The sequence below is a fragment of the Quercus suber genome, unplaced genomic scaffold (genome assembly GCF_002906115.3).
Source record: "Quercus suber isolate HL8 unplaced genomic scaffold, Cork oak 2.0 scaffold_330, whole genome shotgun sequence".
Lineage (NCBI taxonomy): Eukaryota > Viridiplantae > Streptophyta > Magnoliopsida > Fagales > Fagaceae > Quercus > Quercus suber.
Genome location: NW_027069783.1, coordinates 116,858 through 136,585, shown reverse-complemented (window position 1 = coordinate 136,585; position 19,728 = coordinate 116,858). Strand labels below are relative to the sequence as shown.

General features: G+C 33.3%; 1 protein-coding gene, 1 long non-coding RNA gene and 1 pseudogene across 2 annotated transcripts; all 3 read left to right on the top strand.

The window, feature by feature from the left end:
• The first annotated feature begins 1,970 nt into the window (after nucleotides 1–1,970).
• On the top strand, nucleotides 1,971–4,905 carry LOC112036169 (probable LRR receptor-like serine/threonine-protein kinase At3g47570; annotated as a pseudogene).
• A 5,421-nt stretch (nucleotides 4,906–10,326) lies between these two features.
• LOC112036182 (receptor kinase-like protein Xa21) lies at nucleotides 10,327–14,119 on the top strand. Its single transcript, XM_024068989.2, has 3 exons — nucleotides 10,327–13,336; nucleotides 13,462–13,833; nucleotides 13,940–14,119. Exons 1-2 carry the CDS (start codon nucleotides 10,585–10,587, stop codon nucleotides 13,806–13,808), a joined length of 3,099 nt encoding a protein of 1,032 aa, XP_023924757.1. The 5' UTR covers nucleotides 10,327–10,584; the 3' UTR covers nucleotides 13,809–13,833; nucleotides 13,940–14,119.
• A 1,234-nt stretch (nucleotides 14,120–15,353) lies between these two features.
• LOC136071615 (uncharacterized) lies at nucleotides 15,354–16,174 on the top strand. Its single transcript, XR_010632926.1, has 2 exons — nucleotides 15,354–15,468; nucleotides 15,726–16,174. It is a non-coding gene; the product is annotated as an uncharacterized LOC136071615 (long non-coding RNA).
• The last annotated feature ends 3,554 nt before the right edge of the window (nucleotides 16,175–19,728 follow it).

The window sequence follows — 19,728 nt, the reverse complement described above, 5'->3', positions numbered from 1 at the left end:
CATCTTAATCTCTTCCAAGCTTATGGTAAGCCTCTAAAACTTTGAATCCTTGACAGCCTTGGTTCCTTCATAGGTTGTCTGGAGGATAGTCCATAGTTTCAATAGAGGATATCTTCGTGAACTCCTCATTCGTGACTGCACTAAATAAAGCATTCAATGCCCTGCTGTTGAAGTTAGCTACCTTGATCTTAGCATCATCCCAATTAGCCGGTGCTTCCTTAGGCTTGGTTTAGCCTATCTTCACAGCTTGCCACACTTTCTCATCTAATACTACAAGAAAGCTTTCATGCGTACTTTCTAGTAAGCATAATTAGTGCTATCAAATAAAGGAGGTATAATAAGAGATTGTCCTCTATCTATGACAAACAGAGGTTAATGGATCACACAGGAAAGATTAACCCTAATCAGAGTGTGCCTGCTCTGATACCACTTGATAGGCTAAGAATGTATTGACCCCTTGTGATGAATTAACAAATTAATTAGCCAAGTTAAATAATTAATTCAATTAGCATGCAATAGCATGGTGACGCAAAAAAATCACCAAATAACTCAATGCAGCGAAAATTAAATTGACACGATGATTTGTTTACGAATGGGAAAAATCTATGCGGCAAATATCCCACCGAAAGATTTTAAGGTCACCACTCTCGAGAATTCACTATTATCACAACAAGCGATTACAAGTAAAGGAATCCCAGTACCTTATACTAACTTACAGTTGAACCCTTACCCCAATACCCAATTGGACTTATTCTGTAGTGACAATCTCTCCTTTTATTGTATGGCTCTCAGTACGTGACTAACCAATTCGATGTACAGATCCCAGTACGCGACTTACTCACCAACTTAAGAAAGATGTTGGCTGCAAAGTTTTTTAGTTCATCAACACGATGAAGATCATGAAGCTCCTTTGTTATAAAAACCTACGGTGTATAAACATAGCAACTTCTTGAATAGAAAGATGAACTAGGGCAATTCTGTCTCCGATCACAATTTGCATGAACACGACTTTGCTTTACACTTGCGCAACCTTTGATGGCCCTTAAAACAATCCTTATATATGTTTAGGGTTGTGAGAAAAGAAAGCCCAAACATGTATTCACGGATTGGATTGAAATCAACTTTGAAAAACTGAATTTCATAAACCTCGATAGATAGCTTATCTATCGAGATAGCTGTTAAGCATTGTGCTTCAGCAACTTTTTAAACCTCAATAGATACTAACTGTCGAGCTTTAAAATTCAGCACTTCTTCACTTGTTTATTAGACAGACTTACATGACTTTAACACTTAATCTTGAAACATTATTGTTTGAAGCATTAAACACATCTTAGATCTACCCAATTACAAGTAAAGTGCATTTTATCAAAGGATTAGCCAATTCTATATTGACGTATGTTCCTAACATGATTCACATATGTCCTAACATCTATCAATACTTGGATTGGCTTACAATAACCTTTCAGGCATGATCCCTCTATCTTTATATAATCTTTCGTCTATTACTATTTTATCAATTCCTTACAATGAACTTCAGGGAAGTCTTCCAAAGACTTATTCCTCACCCTTCCTCATCTCCAGCGGTTACAAATTTCTAAAACCCAATTTACTGGATCTCTTCTAGTCTCATTATCTAATACGTCAGAGCTACAACGCCCGAACTTGATCGAAACAATTTCACGGGAAAATTATCAATCAACTTTGGAGGCTTACCACATTTTGAGGGGTTATTTATTTATTCAAATAATTTAGGAAGTGGAGATGCAGATGAAATGGATTTCTTTCAATCTTTAGCCAATTGTAGCAACTTGCTAAAATTGGATTTCATGTATAATCAATTCAAAGGTAAGTTGCCAAATGTGTTGGGCAATTTTTCAATCCAACTTAACTTTTTCTCGATCAGTCAAAACTTTATTTTTGGACAGATCCCTTTAGGATTTGGAAATTTGGCTAGCTTGAACATGTTAAGGATGGATGGTAACGAGTTCATAGGGACAATCCCAAGTGATATTGTTAATATTCATAAGTTAAAGCGATTATTTTTAAATGATAACCAACAGGAAAAATTGGCAAATGCCCTTTTTGAGCAAAAATTGTAGTGATTTGCCCCCATTTCCCAAAGCTAATTAAGGAAATACCCCTCTTTTGTAACTCGATTTGAGATAAATCGAGTTAAAAAAAAAAAAAAAATTCTTGAGCCCTATAATGGCATTTTAAGGAGCCTATAGTGACGTTTTAAGGACCTATAGTGGCGTTTTATAACTCGACCTCCATGAACTTGAGTTATAGGCAATTTTTATTTTTATTTATTTTTACCTATAACTCGAGTTCATGGAGGTCGAGTTACAAAACGCCACTATAGGCTCCTTAAAAACGCCACTATAGGGCCTAGCTCGATTTATATCAAATTGAGTTTCAGGAGAGGGACATTTCCCTAATTAGTTTGGGAAATGGTGCAAAACTCTACATAATTTGCGTGAAAAGGGCATTTGCCCATTTTCTCCGATAACCGACTCTCTGGAACATTACAAGTAACCCTGGAAACTTAACGATGATAAGTATACTAGCTTTAGCAAATAATAGTTTGCAAGGAACTATACCCTCAAGTATTGGAAATTGCCAAAATTTGCTGGCATTAAATCTAGCTCAAAACAATCTTAGTGGTACTATTCCAAAGCAACTCTTTGCAATTTCCATGCTGTCAATTTCGCTTAGTTTAGCTCAAAACTTTTTTGTGGATCTTTACCATCAAAGGTTGGCAATCTTGTCCATATAGTTGATTTGGACATATTTGAGAACAAGTTTTATGGTGAATTTCCAAGCAACCTTGGCTCTTGCACTGGCCTTAAGTACCTTAACATGGAGGAAAATTACTTTCAAGGTGAGATTCCAACATCCTTGAGTTCTTTGAGAAGTATTGAAGGTATAGATCTTTCTCGAAACAACTTGTCTGGACAAATTCCAAATTTCTTGGACAAGCTTAGCCTAAGGTTCCTAAATTTATCCTTCAATGATTTGAAGGAGAGGTTCTAGCAAAATGAGTTTTCTCAAATGCTAGTACAGCAATATCAGTTGTTGGAAATAGTAGGCTCTGTGGAGGAAATTCAAAACTCAAGTTGCCTAAGTGCTTAACTAAACAGGAGAAGAAAAGGAAGTGGTCTTTTGCACTCAGAATGGTAATTACAGTTGCATGTGTTCTTCTTGTAGTAACTACAATGTCATATTTCTTATTTTATTGGCACAAAAATAAAAGAAAGAATAACTCTTTAGAATCTTCATTGGGACAATCACTTTTGAAAGTCCCTAACCAAACTCTTCTTAAAGCAACTAATGGGTTCTCTTTAGCAAATTTGATTGGTGTCAGTAGTTTTGGTTCAGTGTATAAAGGCATCCTTGGTGAGGATGGATCAATTGTTGCAGTCAAGAACATCGAGGAGCTACTAGGAGCTTCATCTTTGAGTGTGAAGCCTTGAAAAATATTCGTCATTGAAATCTTATTAAGATCATAACTTCTTACTCAAGTGTAGATTTTAATGGCAATGATTTTAAGGCTCTAGTTTATGAGTTCATGCCTAATGGAAGTTTAGAAAATTGGCTGCATCTGGATTTGGAAATGGATGTTGAGGAAGTAGAGATACAACATTTGAACCTTGTTCAAAGAAAAAGCGTTGCCACTGATGTTGCTTGTGCACTTGATTACCTACATCACCGTTGCCCAATGCTGATTGTTAACTGTGATCTAAAGCCAAGTAACATTTTTTTTTTATTGTGATATGAATGCTCATGTTGGAGATTTTGGGATTGCAAAATTTCTTTTTGAACTCACAAATTCTAAACAAAGCAACTTGATTGGAATAAGAGAAAAATTTGGTACACTCCTCTAGGTTACAACAATTTACTGAACTTTTTATTATTAATACATGCATTCCCACATCTACTATGATTGTTTTTTGACCTTCTAAATTTTAATGAACTATATTATCTATGTCAAATATTTTGAATGACAGAATACGGTCTAGGAAGTGAAGTGTCAACCAAAGGAGATGTGTATAGTTATGGAATCATGTTGTTACAGGTGATAATGGGAAAGAGACCCACAAATAGTATGTTTGAAGTAGGCTTTAACCTTCACAACTATGCTAGCATGGGGAGAAAATGGGCTTTTGCCCTTTTTTTTAAAAAAAAAAAAAAAAAAAAAAAAATCCAGCGTTTTGCCCAATTTCACAAACTGATTAGGGAAATGCCTCTGTTTTGAAACTCGATTTTCTAAAAATGGAGTTTCAATTTAAAACTCAATTTTTGGACAATTGAGTTATAACAAACTGAAAATTATAAAAAAAAAAACAAAATTTCTGGAAGCCCTTATAGTGGACAGATGAAACTCGAGCTCTNATTATTATTAAATTTGATCGGCCCATACCTATAGTGGCGTTTTAAGGAGCCTATAGTGATGTTGAAACTCGATTTTGAGAAAATTGAGTTTCAAAACAAGGGCATTTTCCTAATTAGTTTGGGAAATGGGGCAAAATGCTAGATTTTTTGCGCGAAAGGGGCAAAGGCCAATTTTCTCCCTAGCATGGCCTTGCCTGACCATGTAATGGAGATTACAGACCCAAAACTTTTAAAAATTGCTGATGAAAAAGAGGAGTGTTTAATATCCATGGTCAAGATCGGAGTTGCATGCTCTATGGAGTTACCACAATAACGATGGGACATTAGCAAGGCCTTGTCCGAGCTGCATTTGGTTAGAGACATTCTTCATGGTGGTAGGATTTAGAGCAACGTTCTCGAATATTTAAAAGGTCAAAAATCAAACTTTTTACCCTCTTTATGTCGGTATTAAGTTCTTTATTTTGATATTTTCTTCATTATGTTGTTTTCTATTAACTAATTGCAGGTTCATAAAGTTTGACAATGGATGGAAAGACGTATCTTGCCTTCTAGATAAACATGCTAGTAGTTTATGGAGGAATATTTTATATGGTTCTTATACCCTGTCTTATATCTGTAGTTTACATGCGTGAGTAACTCAAAATAATTTCCTTCAAACTTGTATTTGTGTTTGATTTTATTGATATCATGCTAGGGAAATTAATTATCTAATTAATTTCATTTGCAGTTATAATATTTTTAAGGGAGGAGAGATTTGAACCTAGATATTTCTAAAACATCAGGAGATGCCAACAAGTTGAGCCATAAGGCTCTTGGCTATTATGCAATTTTTTTTTATTCTACTATTGGTTGAGAAGATAGCTATTATGTTGATTTATGATTGTTCATACAAAAATTAAAAATTGTGAGTCACCTAATCATGCTTGAGAACAATTAAATAAAAATGACAATGTGTTATACGAGACTTTGCTCAAAAGCTCTAAAAGGTTAAAACTCATGCCAAAAAGAAAAAAAGGCGAAAACTACATTTTTGTCCCTACATTTTCATGTGATTCCACTTTGGTCCCCAACTTTTATTTCCACTGCTTTTAGTCTCTATCCTGAAAAATGTGTCTCGTTTTTGTCCCTACCATTACATCAAAGACGGAAAATGCACATGTGGCAAATAGAGTGCACTGTTGTCACACTAAAAGCCGACATGGCCATTAAAATAATAATAAAAAATGTTATTTGGCATTAAAAAATGTCACGTCAGCATCTAAATTAAAAAAATTAATTTATTAATTTTAACTAAATAAAACAAAATTAAAAACCAAAAATCACATGAATTGATATTTAAGTGTGTCTTGAACAAGAACAACAAGAACATAAACCCAGATTTAAGAACACAAATCCAGAAATTAAAAAAAAAAAAAAAAAAAAAAAAAAAAAAACCAAACCCTTGAGCTTGAAATCGACCTCACCAACCTCTCTCTGAAGCAAGCATGATTGTTTATTCATGTTGAAAAACATGAATAAACAAGAACTTAAACCCAGATTACAATAACACAACCCCAGATCACAAGAACGAAGAACATAGTACTCAAAGATTTTCTTTTCCAACATTTCTCATAACACAAATTCAACTAAATACATAGAATTTCATCCCAAACATATCTCCAAAACCAGTAAATCAAAACCCAACCAAATCAACAACAAAACATCTAAATCATCCAACATCAAAAACAAAACAAAACCCAATTATCAAACCAAAATCCATAAATTTCAGACCACAAATCCTCAAAAAACCCCAGAGAAAACCCAATTATCAACACCGATTCGTGCAGCGCCAAAGCCTCTGCTAGGCTGCGTGGTTCCTCCGCCAAGCTTGCAGCTGCCGTGTGATGCGCGAGCCGTTGATGATGGTTCGAGAGACCGCAGCGGAGCAGCTCAAGGAGCGCCAGAGTGATTGGGCCTACTTGAAGCCCGCGGTGACCCTCAATGTGCTTTGGAATCTCACCTTTGAGCTTTAAAAAAAAAAAAAAGGGTGGAGTTGTTTGGTGGTTGAGAAAATGGGGGAAAATTTTCGGTGATGGGGATTTGGAGCTTGGGTTCTTGGTTATTTGTGATGTGGGTAATGGAAAAGGTTAAGTTTTTGTGAGGTTGATGTGGTTATATAACTTAAATGACACTTTTTTTAGTATGTCTTTTTGTTTGGTAGCTGAGAAAATGAGGTACAATTTTGAGGATTGGAATGTTAGAGCTCGGGTTTTTGGTTATTGTGATGTGGGTGCTTTTGATTTTGTTTTCTCTTCTTACTTGTGTGTTCATTTAGATTAAGAAATAATTAATTAAGATCAAAGGATTCCAAAGTCCACCCAAATGTGAATTTTTCTGGTTTTGAACTTTTCTGGGCTTGAGGATGTATGTTCTTACGGGGAAAAAAAAAATGAAAAGTAAGAAAAAAATTAATTAGATTAATGTTTATTTTAAATTTTTTATTTATTTTCTGGCCTAGATTTTTATTTCTGGGCTTTTTAATTTTTTTTAATTAAAATGCTGATGTGGTACTTAAAAATGCAAAATAATTATTTTTAATAATATTTTTATGGCCATGTTAGCTTTTAGTGTGCCAACAATGCATTCTGTTTGCTATGTGTGTATTTTCCATCTCTGATGTAATGGTAGGGACAAAAATGAGACGTGTTTTTTAAGATAGGGACTAAAAGCGGTGGAAATAAAAGTTAGGAACTAAAGTGAGAATCACGTGAAAATTTAGGTTAAAAAATGTGGTTTTTGTAAAAAAAAAAAAAAAACACACACGCACTGTGCTGTTCTCATATATATATATCCTTATCTTATCTTTGACAAAAAGATATCTAATGCATCAAAGATAGTTGAGTTTCCCTTGCTTTTATCTTTTGTGCTTCGTGTAATCAAGAGCGAATCCAATGAGCCAAAATCCCATCTATGCTCCTAAACTCTGAAAGTGGGGGAACATTTATTAAATGAATTCAGTAACTCAATTTCGTTTGTCTCCCATTCCTTGTGAAGGAAAGACCCCCCATTTCATAATGCTTGGGGAATGCAAGTTTGATCGAGGATTGGAGAAGAGAGATGAAAGAAAGGGCTCGGGATGGATTTAGGAGCTTTGGTGTGAGCAGTATGGGGTGAGAGTAGCACCTACGGTAACGAGAGGGGGTGGGGGGATTTCGCGTCTATATGTGGTGTGTTGATTGGACCTACACACCCTATTTATTCCATAATCTATGGGTCTATTGGAGCTACCCACTTTGATCAACTGGCCAAGATTTCATCATATGTGAAATCACTGGTGCTCAATCTAGTGGTATTTTTATTTGGGGATTCTATCTATTGTTGTAGGATGAGATAATTATTCATTTTTCAGTGTCAAATGTATATGATCATATATATATATATTATATATATATATTTTTTTTTTTTCATGTTGAAAAAAAAAAGAGACAAAAGAATACTTTTTTTTTTTCTTAAGTTTGGGATTGTCATTTTAGACGTTTACAATTCAAAATTTTCATTTTGATATATCATGTTTAATTTTGTTTTGCAATTTTGTTAATAATTTGGTGACACTGACAATTTATGAGCAACATAATGATGGAGCAAAATGAAAATTTTGAAACATAAAAGGCAAAAATAAAAATAACCACAAACTTTAAGCGTCAAAAATGTACTTTAGCATTTAAAAAATAACTGTGGAATGCTCTGGTTCTTTTATACTAATGAACTAAGACCCTCAAAAGAGATTTCTCCATAACCCAAACCAAATCACGGCCAAATACAAATTGCCATAAAGTACAAACCAAAGAGAGAACTACTAAACAAATTTGCACCAAATAAAAAGGTGCAATACTGCCAAAAGATCTTACAAATATTAATTGTTGTGGCGCACATAGAGTAACAATAAAACAAGCCGAAGATCACTTCACTTATTTGCAAAAATATGAGACAAGCTATGTTTTTGGTAGTTTATTTGCTAAATGTGTGATAAAACAATAGAATTAGCTTACTTTTAAAAGGATAAAACTTAAGTAGCATTTTGTTTTCGAATAAAAGATCTAGGGTTCGAATCATGTCTATACCAAAAATTAATTTATGTCTTGACTTTATAATAAATAACAATCATTTTAAAGTGAATGCCATAGATTGAAATTCCATTGTCTCAAAAAAAACAACAACAACAACAACAATAATAATAATAGTAATAATCTTGTTCAATGTTAATTAAATTTAAAAAGACAAAGTGTTTGAATTGAATTGTAGAAAATAATGTATTGCAACTATGTATTTAAGTTTTACTCTTTTAAAGAAAAGTTAGTTTTGTTAAACTTTTTTAATAAAAAAATTGAAAGAAAAATCCAAACAGACACTAGCACGAGAAATAGGAATTCAATTAGAATTATACCAAAAATTCAGGTAGGCTAGGATTATTCTTCAATGTCAACAATCAATGGCACATGGGCGGCATTATCTTTAATCTTATTTAAGCAAGTTGCGTGGCAACAACACTATCTTTTTTTTTTTTGTTTTTTTTGGTATGTGGTGACAAGAAATAGCGACGTAAATACTTCTTCTTCTTCTTTTTTGTCAATATCAAGACCATGGTGCACCAATATTTCTGCCGAATAAATGCAATAGAATGTGAGACAAGCTATGTTTTTGGTAGTTTATTTGCTAAATGTGTGATAAAACAATAGAATTAGCTTACTTTTAAAAGGATAAAACTTAAGTAGCCTTTTGTTTTTGAATAAAAGATCTAGGGTTCGAATCATGTCTATACCAAAAACTAATTTATGTCTTGACTTTATAATAAATAATAATCATTTTAAAGTGAATGCCATGCATAGATTTAAATTCCATTGTCTCAATAACAACAACAACAACAATAATAATAATAATAGTAATAATCTTTTTCAATGTTAATTAAATTTAAAAAGACAAAGTGTTTGAATTGAATTGTAGAAAATAATGTATTGCAACTATGTATTTAAGTTTTACTCTTTTAAAGAAAAGTTAATTTTGTTAAACTTTTTTAATAAAAAAAAAATTGAAAGAAAAATCCAAACAGACACTAGCACAAGAAATAGGAATTCAATTAGAATCATACCAAAAATTCAAGTAGGCTAGGATTATTCTTCAATGTCATCAATCAATGGCACATGGGCGGCATTATCTTTAATCTTATTTAAGCAAGTTGCGTGGCAACAACACTATCTTTTTTTTGTTTTTTTTGGTATGTGGTGACAAGAAATAGCGACGTAAATACTTCTTTTTTTTGTCAATATCAAGACCATGGTGCACCAATATTTCTGCCGAATAAATGCAATAATTTTGTCAAGCACAAAGGCAAAATTTTCACATTGGAAATGAAAAGGAAAGGAAAAGGATCGTCACTTGCAGTAATGAGTCCAAGACTATTGTGCTTAAATTGTGTGAATCTGTGACTAGGCATTGAATTGGCTTCATGGGAAAGTTAATTCAACTAATCCTACTTTAGCAATATTAGAATAAAACCAACTTGTCCTATATTAGTACCATTGAGATTCTTCTTGACATCTTTTATCATGGAAGAGAGTTTAGCTCTAAACATTTTGAGAGCTCTTTTTTTTTTTTTTTTTTTTTAACTTATTATGTGACGATTTATAAGATTACTCATACGTAGAGGAAGACGGTCTCCACTTCAACGTTTCTAAATTGTTGAGAGAGAGACAAGCAAAAGCAATAATAAAACTTTCAATGCCATCTATCACTTGAAATGTAAAGCAAGCTGCTTAGTAAAACAATTATTAAACTTTTTTAATGTAGTATATAACATAAAAAAAAATTACTTGAGACAAATTTTATGTTTACATCCCATAAACTAGGCAGTTTAAAATGTAATTTTCCCTTACAGTGCCCAACCTATAGGGATTGAGAAAACTTGGTACCGCGTTCTCTTCATGTTTTCTGCAATCGCTTACTTTATTTTATTTTTTTTCAACTTTTGCGTCTTGGATGCCGTTTCCTTTTTGTTTGTTTTTGATATATTGTCAAAGCAAGGCAACAACGATATCCCCATAAATGGTGTATTATATTGTAGAATAGACGCCTATTTTGTCATCATGAAAACCTTGTTCCTGCAACATTTCCTCTACAGACACCTTAATTAGTCAAATACAACACAAAACTCGCAGAATGGAAATGAAAAGGCAAGGAAGAAAATCTCCAGTTGCAGCTATGAGTCTGAATCTACTTTGCTCAATTCACTTCCAAGCGATCCTTCTATTGTTCGTGGTACTGCTGCATGTAAAAACACTTGCTGTTTTTGGTGATAGTACTGGCACCACTAGTTATGTTGGTGGGAATGAAACGGATCATCAAGCTTTGTTGGCGTTCAAGAGTAAGATAACACTTGACCCTAGAAACATTTTCAGCTCATGGAATGATTCCAACCATTTCTGCCAGTGGGAAGGTGTGACATGCGGCCGCAAGCATAGAAGAGTCACAATATTAGATCTGCGGTCCAGAGATTTGGTGGGTTCTTTGTCTCCATACATAGGCAACCTTAGCTTTCTTAGACAAATCGTGCTCGCAAACAACACCATTGGAGACAAAATTCCTGATGAAGTTGGCCGTCTATACAGGTTGCGAGCATTGATGTTGTACAATAACTCCTTTGATGGGGAAATTCCTGCAAACCTTTCCCATTGTTCCAACCTCAATTTCATTTCTGTAGCTAGGAATAACCTTTCAGGGTCAATCCCAAAGCAGCTTGCTTCTTTGTCAATGCTAAAGTCTCTTTCTTTTGACACAAACAATCTCATGGGAGGAATCCCACCTTTCATTGGGAACCTTAGTTCTCTACAACTTATATCTGCAGCTGACAATGTTTTGGGAGGACATATTCCAGATGCCTTGGGTCAGTTACAAAGCTTAAAATATCTTGGACTTGGTGGAAATAAACTCTCTGGTTTGGTCCCTCCATCTTTATATAATCTTTCGTCTATTATTGTTTTTTCATTGGCCAAAAATGAGATTAGTGGAAGTCTTCCTTCAGACTTATTTCTCACCCTTCCTCGTCTCCAGTGGTTTCAAATTGATCGAAACCAATTTACCGGATCTCTTCCGGTTTCATTATCTAATGCTTCAGAATTAGAACTCTTCCTAATTGAAGAAAACAATTTTACGGGAAAAGTATCAGTCAATTTTGGAGGCTTACAACGTTTGAAGAAGTTGATTGTTGATAGAAATAATTTAGGAAGTGGAGATGCTGATGAAATGGATTTCTTTCAATCCCTGGCCAATTGTAGCAATTTGCAGATACTTGATATCAGGGCGAATCAATTCAAAGGTACGTTGTTTAACACTTTGGGTAATCTTTCAACCTCACTTAGGGTTTTTGCAATTAGCCAAAATCTTATTTTTGGAGAGATCCCTCCAAGGATGGGTAATTTGGTCAACTTGACTAACTTATTGATGGATGGTAACAAATTAATTGGGACAATCCCAAGTGAGATTGGCAATCTTCATAAGTTACAACGATTAGTTTTAAGTGACAATAAGCTCTCAGGAAGGTTACCAATTACCCTTGGAAACCTATCATTGATAAATTATCTGTACTTAGACAATAATAGATTGGAAGGAACTATCCCATCAAGTATAGAAAATTGCCAAAATTTGTTGTTGTTAAATTTGTATCAAAACAACCTTAGTGGCACCCTTCCAAAACAACTCTTTGGAATTTCCTCATTGTCAATTTCACTTAATTTAGCTCGAAACTTTTTCATTGGATTGCTACCATCAGAGATTGGCAATCTTGTCCATTTAGTAGAGTTGGACTTATCTGAGAACAATTTGTCAAGTAAAATTCCAAGTAGCCTAGGCTCTTGTACAAGCCTTGAGTACCTTTATATGGAGGGTAATTTCTTTCAGGGAGCAATTCCAACATACTTGAGTTCTTTAAGAGGTATTCAAGTCATGGATCTTTCTCGAAATAACTTGTCTAGTCAAATTCCAAATTTCTTGGAGAAACTTTCCTTGAAGAATTTAAATTTATCCTTCAATGATTTTGAAGGAGAGGTTCCAACAAAAGGAGTGTTCGCAAATTCTAGTGCAATATCACTCATTGGAAATAGTAGGCTATGTGGGGGCATATCAGAATTAAAGTTTCCTAGATGCTTAACAAAAGAAGAGAAGAAAGCAAAGTGGCCTCTTGCACTCAAAGTGGCAATCTCAATGGCGTGTGTGATTTTGGTAGTAACCATAATGTCATTTCTCTTATTTTGTCGGCACAAAAGTCAAAGAAAAGATAATTCTTCAGAATCTTCTTTAAGGCAATCACTTTTGAAAGTGTCTTACCAAGGGCTCCTTAAAGCAACTGATGGATTTTCGTCAGCAAATTTGATTGGTGTGGGTAGTTTTGGCTCGGTCTATAAAGGTATCCTTGGTGAGGATGAATCAATTGTTGCAGTCAAGGTAATAAATATTCAACGTCAAGGAGCTCCTAAGAGCTTCATCTCCGAGTGTGAAGCCTTGAAAAATATTCGTCATCGGAATCTTGTGAAAATCATTACTTCTTGCTCAAGTGTGGATTTTCATGGCAATGATTTTAAGGCTCTTGTTTATGAGTTCATGCCGAATGGAAGTTTAGAAAATTGGTTGCATATGGATTTGGAAACAAATACTAGGCAAGTAGATATACAAAATTTGAACCTTGTTCAAAGAATAAGCATTGCCATTGATGTTGCCTGTGCACTTGATTACCTACATCACCGTTGCCCAATGCCAATTGTTCATTGTGATCTAAAGCCAAGTAATATTCTTTTCGATTGTGATATGATTGCTCATATTGGAGATTTTGGGCTTGCGAAATTTCTTTTAGAATGTACAAATCCAAAACAAAGCGACTCAATTGGAATAAGGGGAACAATTGGGTACACTCCTCCAGGTAACAACAATTTACTAAAGTTTTTAATTATTAACATATGTTTTTCCACATTAACCATAATTACTTTTTACAATCCCAAGTCATAATGTGAACATATTTTCTACATCAAATATTTTGAATGACAGAGTACGGTTTAGGATGTGATGTGTCAACAAAAGGAGATGTTTACAGCTATGGAATCTTATTATTGGAGATGATAACAGGAAAGAGACCCACAAATTGTGTGTTTGAGGGAGGCCTTAACCTTCACAACTATGCTAGCATGGCATTGCCTAATCGTGTAATAGAGATTTCAGACCCAAAACTGTTAAACAATTGTGGAGATACAGACAGAACAGAGGAGTGTTTAATATCCATGGTCAAGATTGGAGTGTCATGCTCTATGGAGTTGCCACAAGAACGATGGGACATTATCAAGGCCTTGTCTGAGCTGTATTTGGTCAGAGACATTCTTCATGGTGCTCGGATTTAGCACTACGTTCTTGAATATTTAGAAGGTAAAAAAAAAAAAAAAAAACTTTTAACCCTCAAAATGTTGGTATTAAGTTCTTTACTTACTTTGACATTTTCCTATTTACGTTGTTTTCTATTAACTAATTGCAGGCTCATAAAGTTTGACAATGGATGGAAAGACATGTTTGGCGTTCTAGATAAACATGCTTATAGTTTATCGAGGAGTATTCTACATGGTTCTTATACCTAGTCTTATATCTGTATTTTATTTGCTTTTGAGTGAATCAAAATAATTTCCTTCAAACTTGTATTTGCTTTTGATTCTATTGATATTATGTTTGGAAAATAAATTATCTAATTTCATTAGCAGTTGTAATATTTTCAGCTAACAATAAGATGTTTTCTTCACTCCCCACTCCACATTAATATACTTTTTGTCAAAGCTTGAATTCACATCAAGGTTTTCAGACCCGGACCGTTCATTGAACCGTAAAAGGGAGAGGTTCAAGGTTTTTGAGGTTGAACCGAGGTCGAACCGGGGTCGAACCGTGATGACGTCATAATTAATTTAATAATTAATTAAAGCCTAAATATAGGTATTAAATTTATAAAAACTAGAAAAATTGACTAATATATCTATATATGTGAGGGAAATTTAATGATTTTCAAGCATATATTTAATAATTAAATAAGAAAGTTAATAAAATAAAATAATAACCATGAAAACATTAAAATTTATGATTAATTTTTGAAGTAAAGTTGAATATCTTTGAAGGATTTTAATTATAATTTTTTTATTCCTTGTAAGAGATGGATAATTTAATTAAGTAGAATAAAATTGTGTTAAGTTGTTTTTATAAAAATAAAAAAAAAAAAATTTGTTAAAGGGTTGGACCGCACGGTTCTTGACCGGTTCGTACGGTCCAACCCCGGTTTTAGGGGTTCACGGAATTGCCACATATGCCCGGTTCTTTATGCTTAAAAAACCGGTTTTCATCACGGTTCACGGTTTTCACGGTCCGACCTCCCGGTCCGGTCCGGTTCTGAGAACTATGATTCACATAACCATGCTTGAGAACAATTAAATTAAATAAAAACGACAGTATGTTACACGAGACTTTCCTCAAAAGCTCCTCTAGGTCAAAGTTCATGCCAAAAAACAAACGCACGCAGTGTTAAATGTATGCTTTGTAAGAGCATTAGCATTGGTGGTGTTAAAAGCTATATTGCTTTTTTTAGCACCACCAATCACAAAAATGGGGCTGTAATGGTAGAGCTATAGCTAAAAAATTTAGCTTCTCAGTTACAGTGCACAACCATCTTTGGCGTGTGCATTGTAGCAAAAAGGTAAACCCATATAATAATATTTTATCGTTCTTATATTTTAATTAAAAACTATTCTTTTCTCTCTCTTACTTCTTTCTCTTTCATCACCTCACCTCACCTCACCTTGTCCTCCCTGTTCTCACTTTTTTCTCTTTCTTCACATCATCATGTCTTCTCCCTCTGCTTTGGTTGATCTAGCAAAACTTGTAGAGGCACTCATACATGCTGAGGTCAAGGCTCAAGCACAAGACAGCAAGGCCGATGACAGAGCCACTGAAGCTGATGATAGAGCAGCTAGTAAACGACCTGTAGCATAGTTATAATAGGCTGAACTACAGGTAGCATAAGGAAGGGTAAGAGATTGTACACGTGTCAGTGATCTAGAATGGGTTGATTAGGATTTGTTACTCCATTCCACAATATACGGATACTGTTAGGGATATATATTGTGGATTGTATCAGATCAAAAATATCAATAACAGAATTTTCTCATTTCTTTGGAATCACTTCTCTTCTCTAAACTTCCTCTGTTTTCTTCTTCATTTTCTATATTACTTGCTGTGCTTTTCACATGGGCTATCAATGATAGGATTTTCCTGGTTTTGCTTAGGATGGAGAGGGAATCCGCACATGCACAATAAAGCAGTGTCGATGGCTCCAGTTGTGGAAGGAGAGATGAAGCGTTAGTATGCTAGAAGATTTGCTTTGTGTATTGTGTTCTGCACGGTCAATGTTTGACAGGTTGAGGTGACAAGTTGTCAGTGATAAATAAATAAAAATTAAAGTTAATAGTAAAATTTTATTAGAATTAATAAAAATTTATCAAATCAACCCTTGTAAAAAAGTTCCAAAAATTGTTGCGTTATGTATTGTGTTTGTAACATTATTTCCTGCAAGCCTGTTTTTGAGTTACTGTGGTAACTTGAAATGCTGTATTTATGTGGTACTCTAGCTTGTAATGTTGAATTAATATTAAATAAGTAACCATGCAGAACGCTAGCTTAGTTTGTTGAATAATAAGTACTATGTGGTAAATTTTAAGTAATTTGTTGGAACTGAGATGATTAACTCTTCTGATCTTATTTTTTTTAGGTTAGGCAATATATATATATATATATATATTCCTTTTTGAAGTCATTTGTAGAGGTTTTAAAATAGGTTGGACTTTTGTTCAATAGTAAGTGTTATTCATGAAAGAGATGTATTGGGATAAGACTACTAAGTGTGCATTTGGGAAGTGCATATTGCACTTCCCACGTTTGCGTCTTGCGTTTTTTCCTCTTTTTTTTTTTTTGGCATGCGTTTCAGGAGATAAACGGCTATTGTTCATTCACGGTTCATGAACAGTACCACTAATATTTGACTTTTCAGACACTTTTTAGCACACCAGTGGGTCTCGTACACTGTTCATGGGACCCACAAACTTCACTTTTTAGTAACTTTTTCATTAAAAATGGGTCCCACGGCACTATTCATGCATTTAAAAATTATTTTGCTACATTATTTTCAGTTTTCAATTTTCAACTTTCAACTATATCCAAACGGACCCTTAGAGCTTTGTAGTTCACTTAGTGGTTCATGTGTTTTTGATTGAGACATTTAAGTTTTGTTTGGTTATCATTGGGGGTAGATTCATTTTCTCTTTTCATTTTCTAAACTCATTTTTTGTTTCTCAAATCTTGTATTTATTTTCTCTACCCAATCCATTTCATGTTTGACATTATTTTCTAGTCTAGTGTTTGCTCTTTTTCTTTTTTTTTTTTCTTTTTTTTTTTTCACTTTATATTTTTCAATTAAAAATTCAACACGATTGAAAGAAGACATTATTTTCTAGTCTAGTGTTTGCTCTTTTTCTTTTTTTTTTTTCTTTTTTTTTTTTCACTTTATATTTTTCAATTAAAAATTCAACACGATTGAAAGAGAGAGTGTTTTTTGACAGGACAAGTCAATTTTAGAGGGATCCACATATTTGGTATTTTACAAAAATACTACTGCATTCATTTTCATGAAAATGAAAACACCAAAAAGTTGTATTTAGTTTTTGTATTCAAATCCTATTTTTTGGGATATTGAAAATAAAAATTGAATACAAATATAGTCAAACAAGTTTTTTAGTAGGGGGTCTCATGAAAATTGAAAATGAATACAGAATACACCACTTTTTTGCTCAAATCAAATAGACCCTTAGGATTCTAGTCCCCTATATTTTAATTATTGAATTATAAAAAGAAGTTAAGATTGCCCATAAAAATTTCTTGTAATTTTTATGCAAACAAGGTAATATGTACTAAATACAAAGAGAACTAATTGATGGAATTTTATACTTTCAGGGTCAATCTCCTTTCTGATGGTAAATTGATATATTATATAATAAAAGTTGCCTTCTAGAAGATTTGGTTGCAACAATTGGCTACAACCTCATTGTAAAACTTATTTTATTAATTTTTAGGATTTTTTAGTTAAGTTGAAAGTCTAATATCTAAGTTTCAAGAAATTTAAAAAATTACTCAGGAAAAAACTTCTATTTATTACCTAATTAATAGTTAGTAGGGTTTAATTTAGCTAAAATTATATTATATAAGTTTCAAGAAATTTAAAATGAAACATAATATTTATTTTAATTATCTTAATCATGTATTTCATAATTTGTATTATATAATATTATAAAAATTGCGCACTACGTATCCATAGCCCCTCTTTAAGTTTTTCTTTTTTTTGAGTGATTCACAATTATATATTACGATAGTTTTAATATTATTTTTCAAATATATATTTTTTATATAATTAAATTAATTTACGCATCAAACGGGTACATTATTTGTTCAAATAAAAGGGAGAAATTATATTAATCATTAAAATATCTTTCGCTTTACCAGGAAAAGTGTCTGTGTGTGTATATATATATATATATATATTTGTCCTCGCATCCATTAAATGAACCATGCGTAAAATTAATGAAGATATTGACAAGGTGCTTGGTCAAAGAAAACATTATTAGGAATTATAAACACTTACTTGTCATATCTCAATCGATCATAATGTGTTAGCCCTTTGAGCAGCAAAGAGCAGTGGGAACATCCAAAGTCACCTTGCACTCATACTAATCACACAAATTATGTGCATAAATAAGACCGGTAATTCACCACCGGGCCTTGTTGCCCAAGTGGTACTCGGTTTACCATGAAACTACTAGCTCAGGGGTTCAAGCCCCCGCAATAACCAATTACCTAGCAAAAAAAAAAAAAAAAAAGACGGGTAATTCTACGGTATCCCCCAAAAAAGGAGGGGTATGGTACTCACTAGTAGGTAATTTGCTATACCAGATTACTTTTTTTCTCACATTTGACGGTTCCATTTTCACATTGTACAGTTCCAACATTACATGTGACAGTTATTTTCTCACATTTCATGGTTCCCTTACCTTTTTCTCACATTTGACGGTTCCATTCTCAAATTGTGCAATTCCAACATCACATGTGACAGTTCTTTTCTCACATTTGATGGTTCCTTTACTATTTTCTCATATTTGACGGTTCTATCCTCATATTGTGCAGTTCTAACATCACATTTGACAGTTATTTTGTTACATCTAGTGATTCCTTTATTTGTTTATCAAATTTGATGGTTCCATTATCACATTATGTAGTTCCAATATCAAATTTGACAGTTCTTTTGTCACATATAGTAGTTCCTTTATTTTTTCTCAATTTGATGGTTCCATTGTCATATTAAGCAGTACAAACATCACATGTAACTGTACTTTTTTCGTATTTGGTAGTCCCCTTCTCCTTTTCTCACATTCGATGGTTTCATTGTCACATTAGGTAATACCAACATTACATTAGACCGTAGATTTCTCACATTTGGTGATACTTTTTGTCACATTCGATGGTTTTTTTTTTCCTCACCAATTACCATACCTTTGAAACCTAAAAAATGACTGAAATACCTTTAGAACCTAAAAAAAAAAAAAAAAAAAAATGATAGAATCACCCTAAATTTTTTTTTTTTTTTAAATATTTACCAAAATTACTACAAAACCCAAAAAATGATTGAAATAACAAGAAACTTAAAAAAAGACCAAAATTACTATAAAACCTAAAAAAGGACCAAAATAACAATGAAGCCCAACAAATGACCAAGATACTCCTAGGACAAAAAAATGACCACATGACCTTGAAACTTAGAAATTGACTGAAATGACCTTAAAACCTAAAAATGACTAAAATGACCTTGTAACCTAAAAAGTGACATAAATATCCTTGACCTAAAAAATGACTTTAATACACTTGTGAATGTTCAAAATGTGTGTAAAACACCTTGAACGTTTAGACCCCAATTTCAAAAAATCAATTCAAGCTTATTATCAAACAATTAATGTGCGGAACATGAACATAAGCCAAACACAAAATTGATAAACAATCTAAGCCAAATATGATCACATCCACAACATAAAATAAATGGCAAAGATAAAGGAAGAGAGATACAAACACAAGGACAACACTCGATGTGTTATCAAAGAGGAAACCGAAGCTCTCGGCGTAAAACCTCTCCATCGCCCTCCAAGCTGTTAATAATCCACTAGAAAATGTAGTTGGGATACATAAACAGCA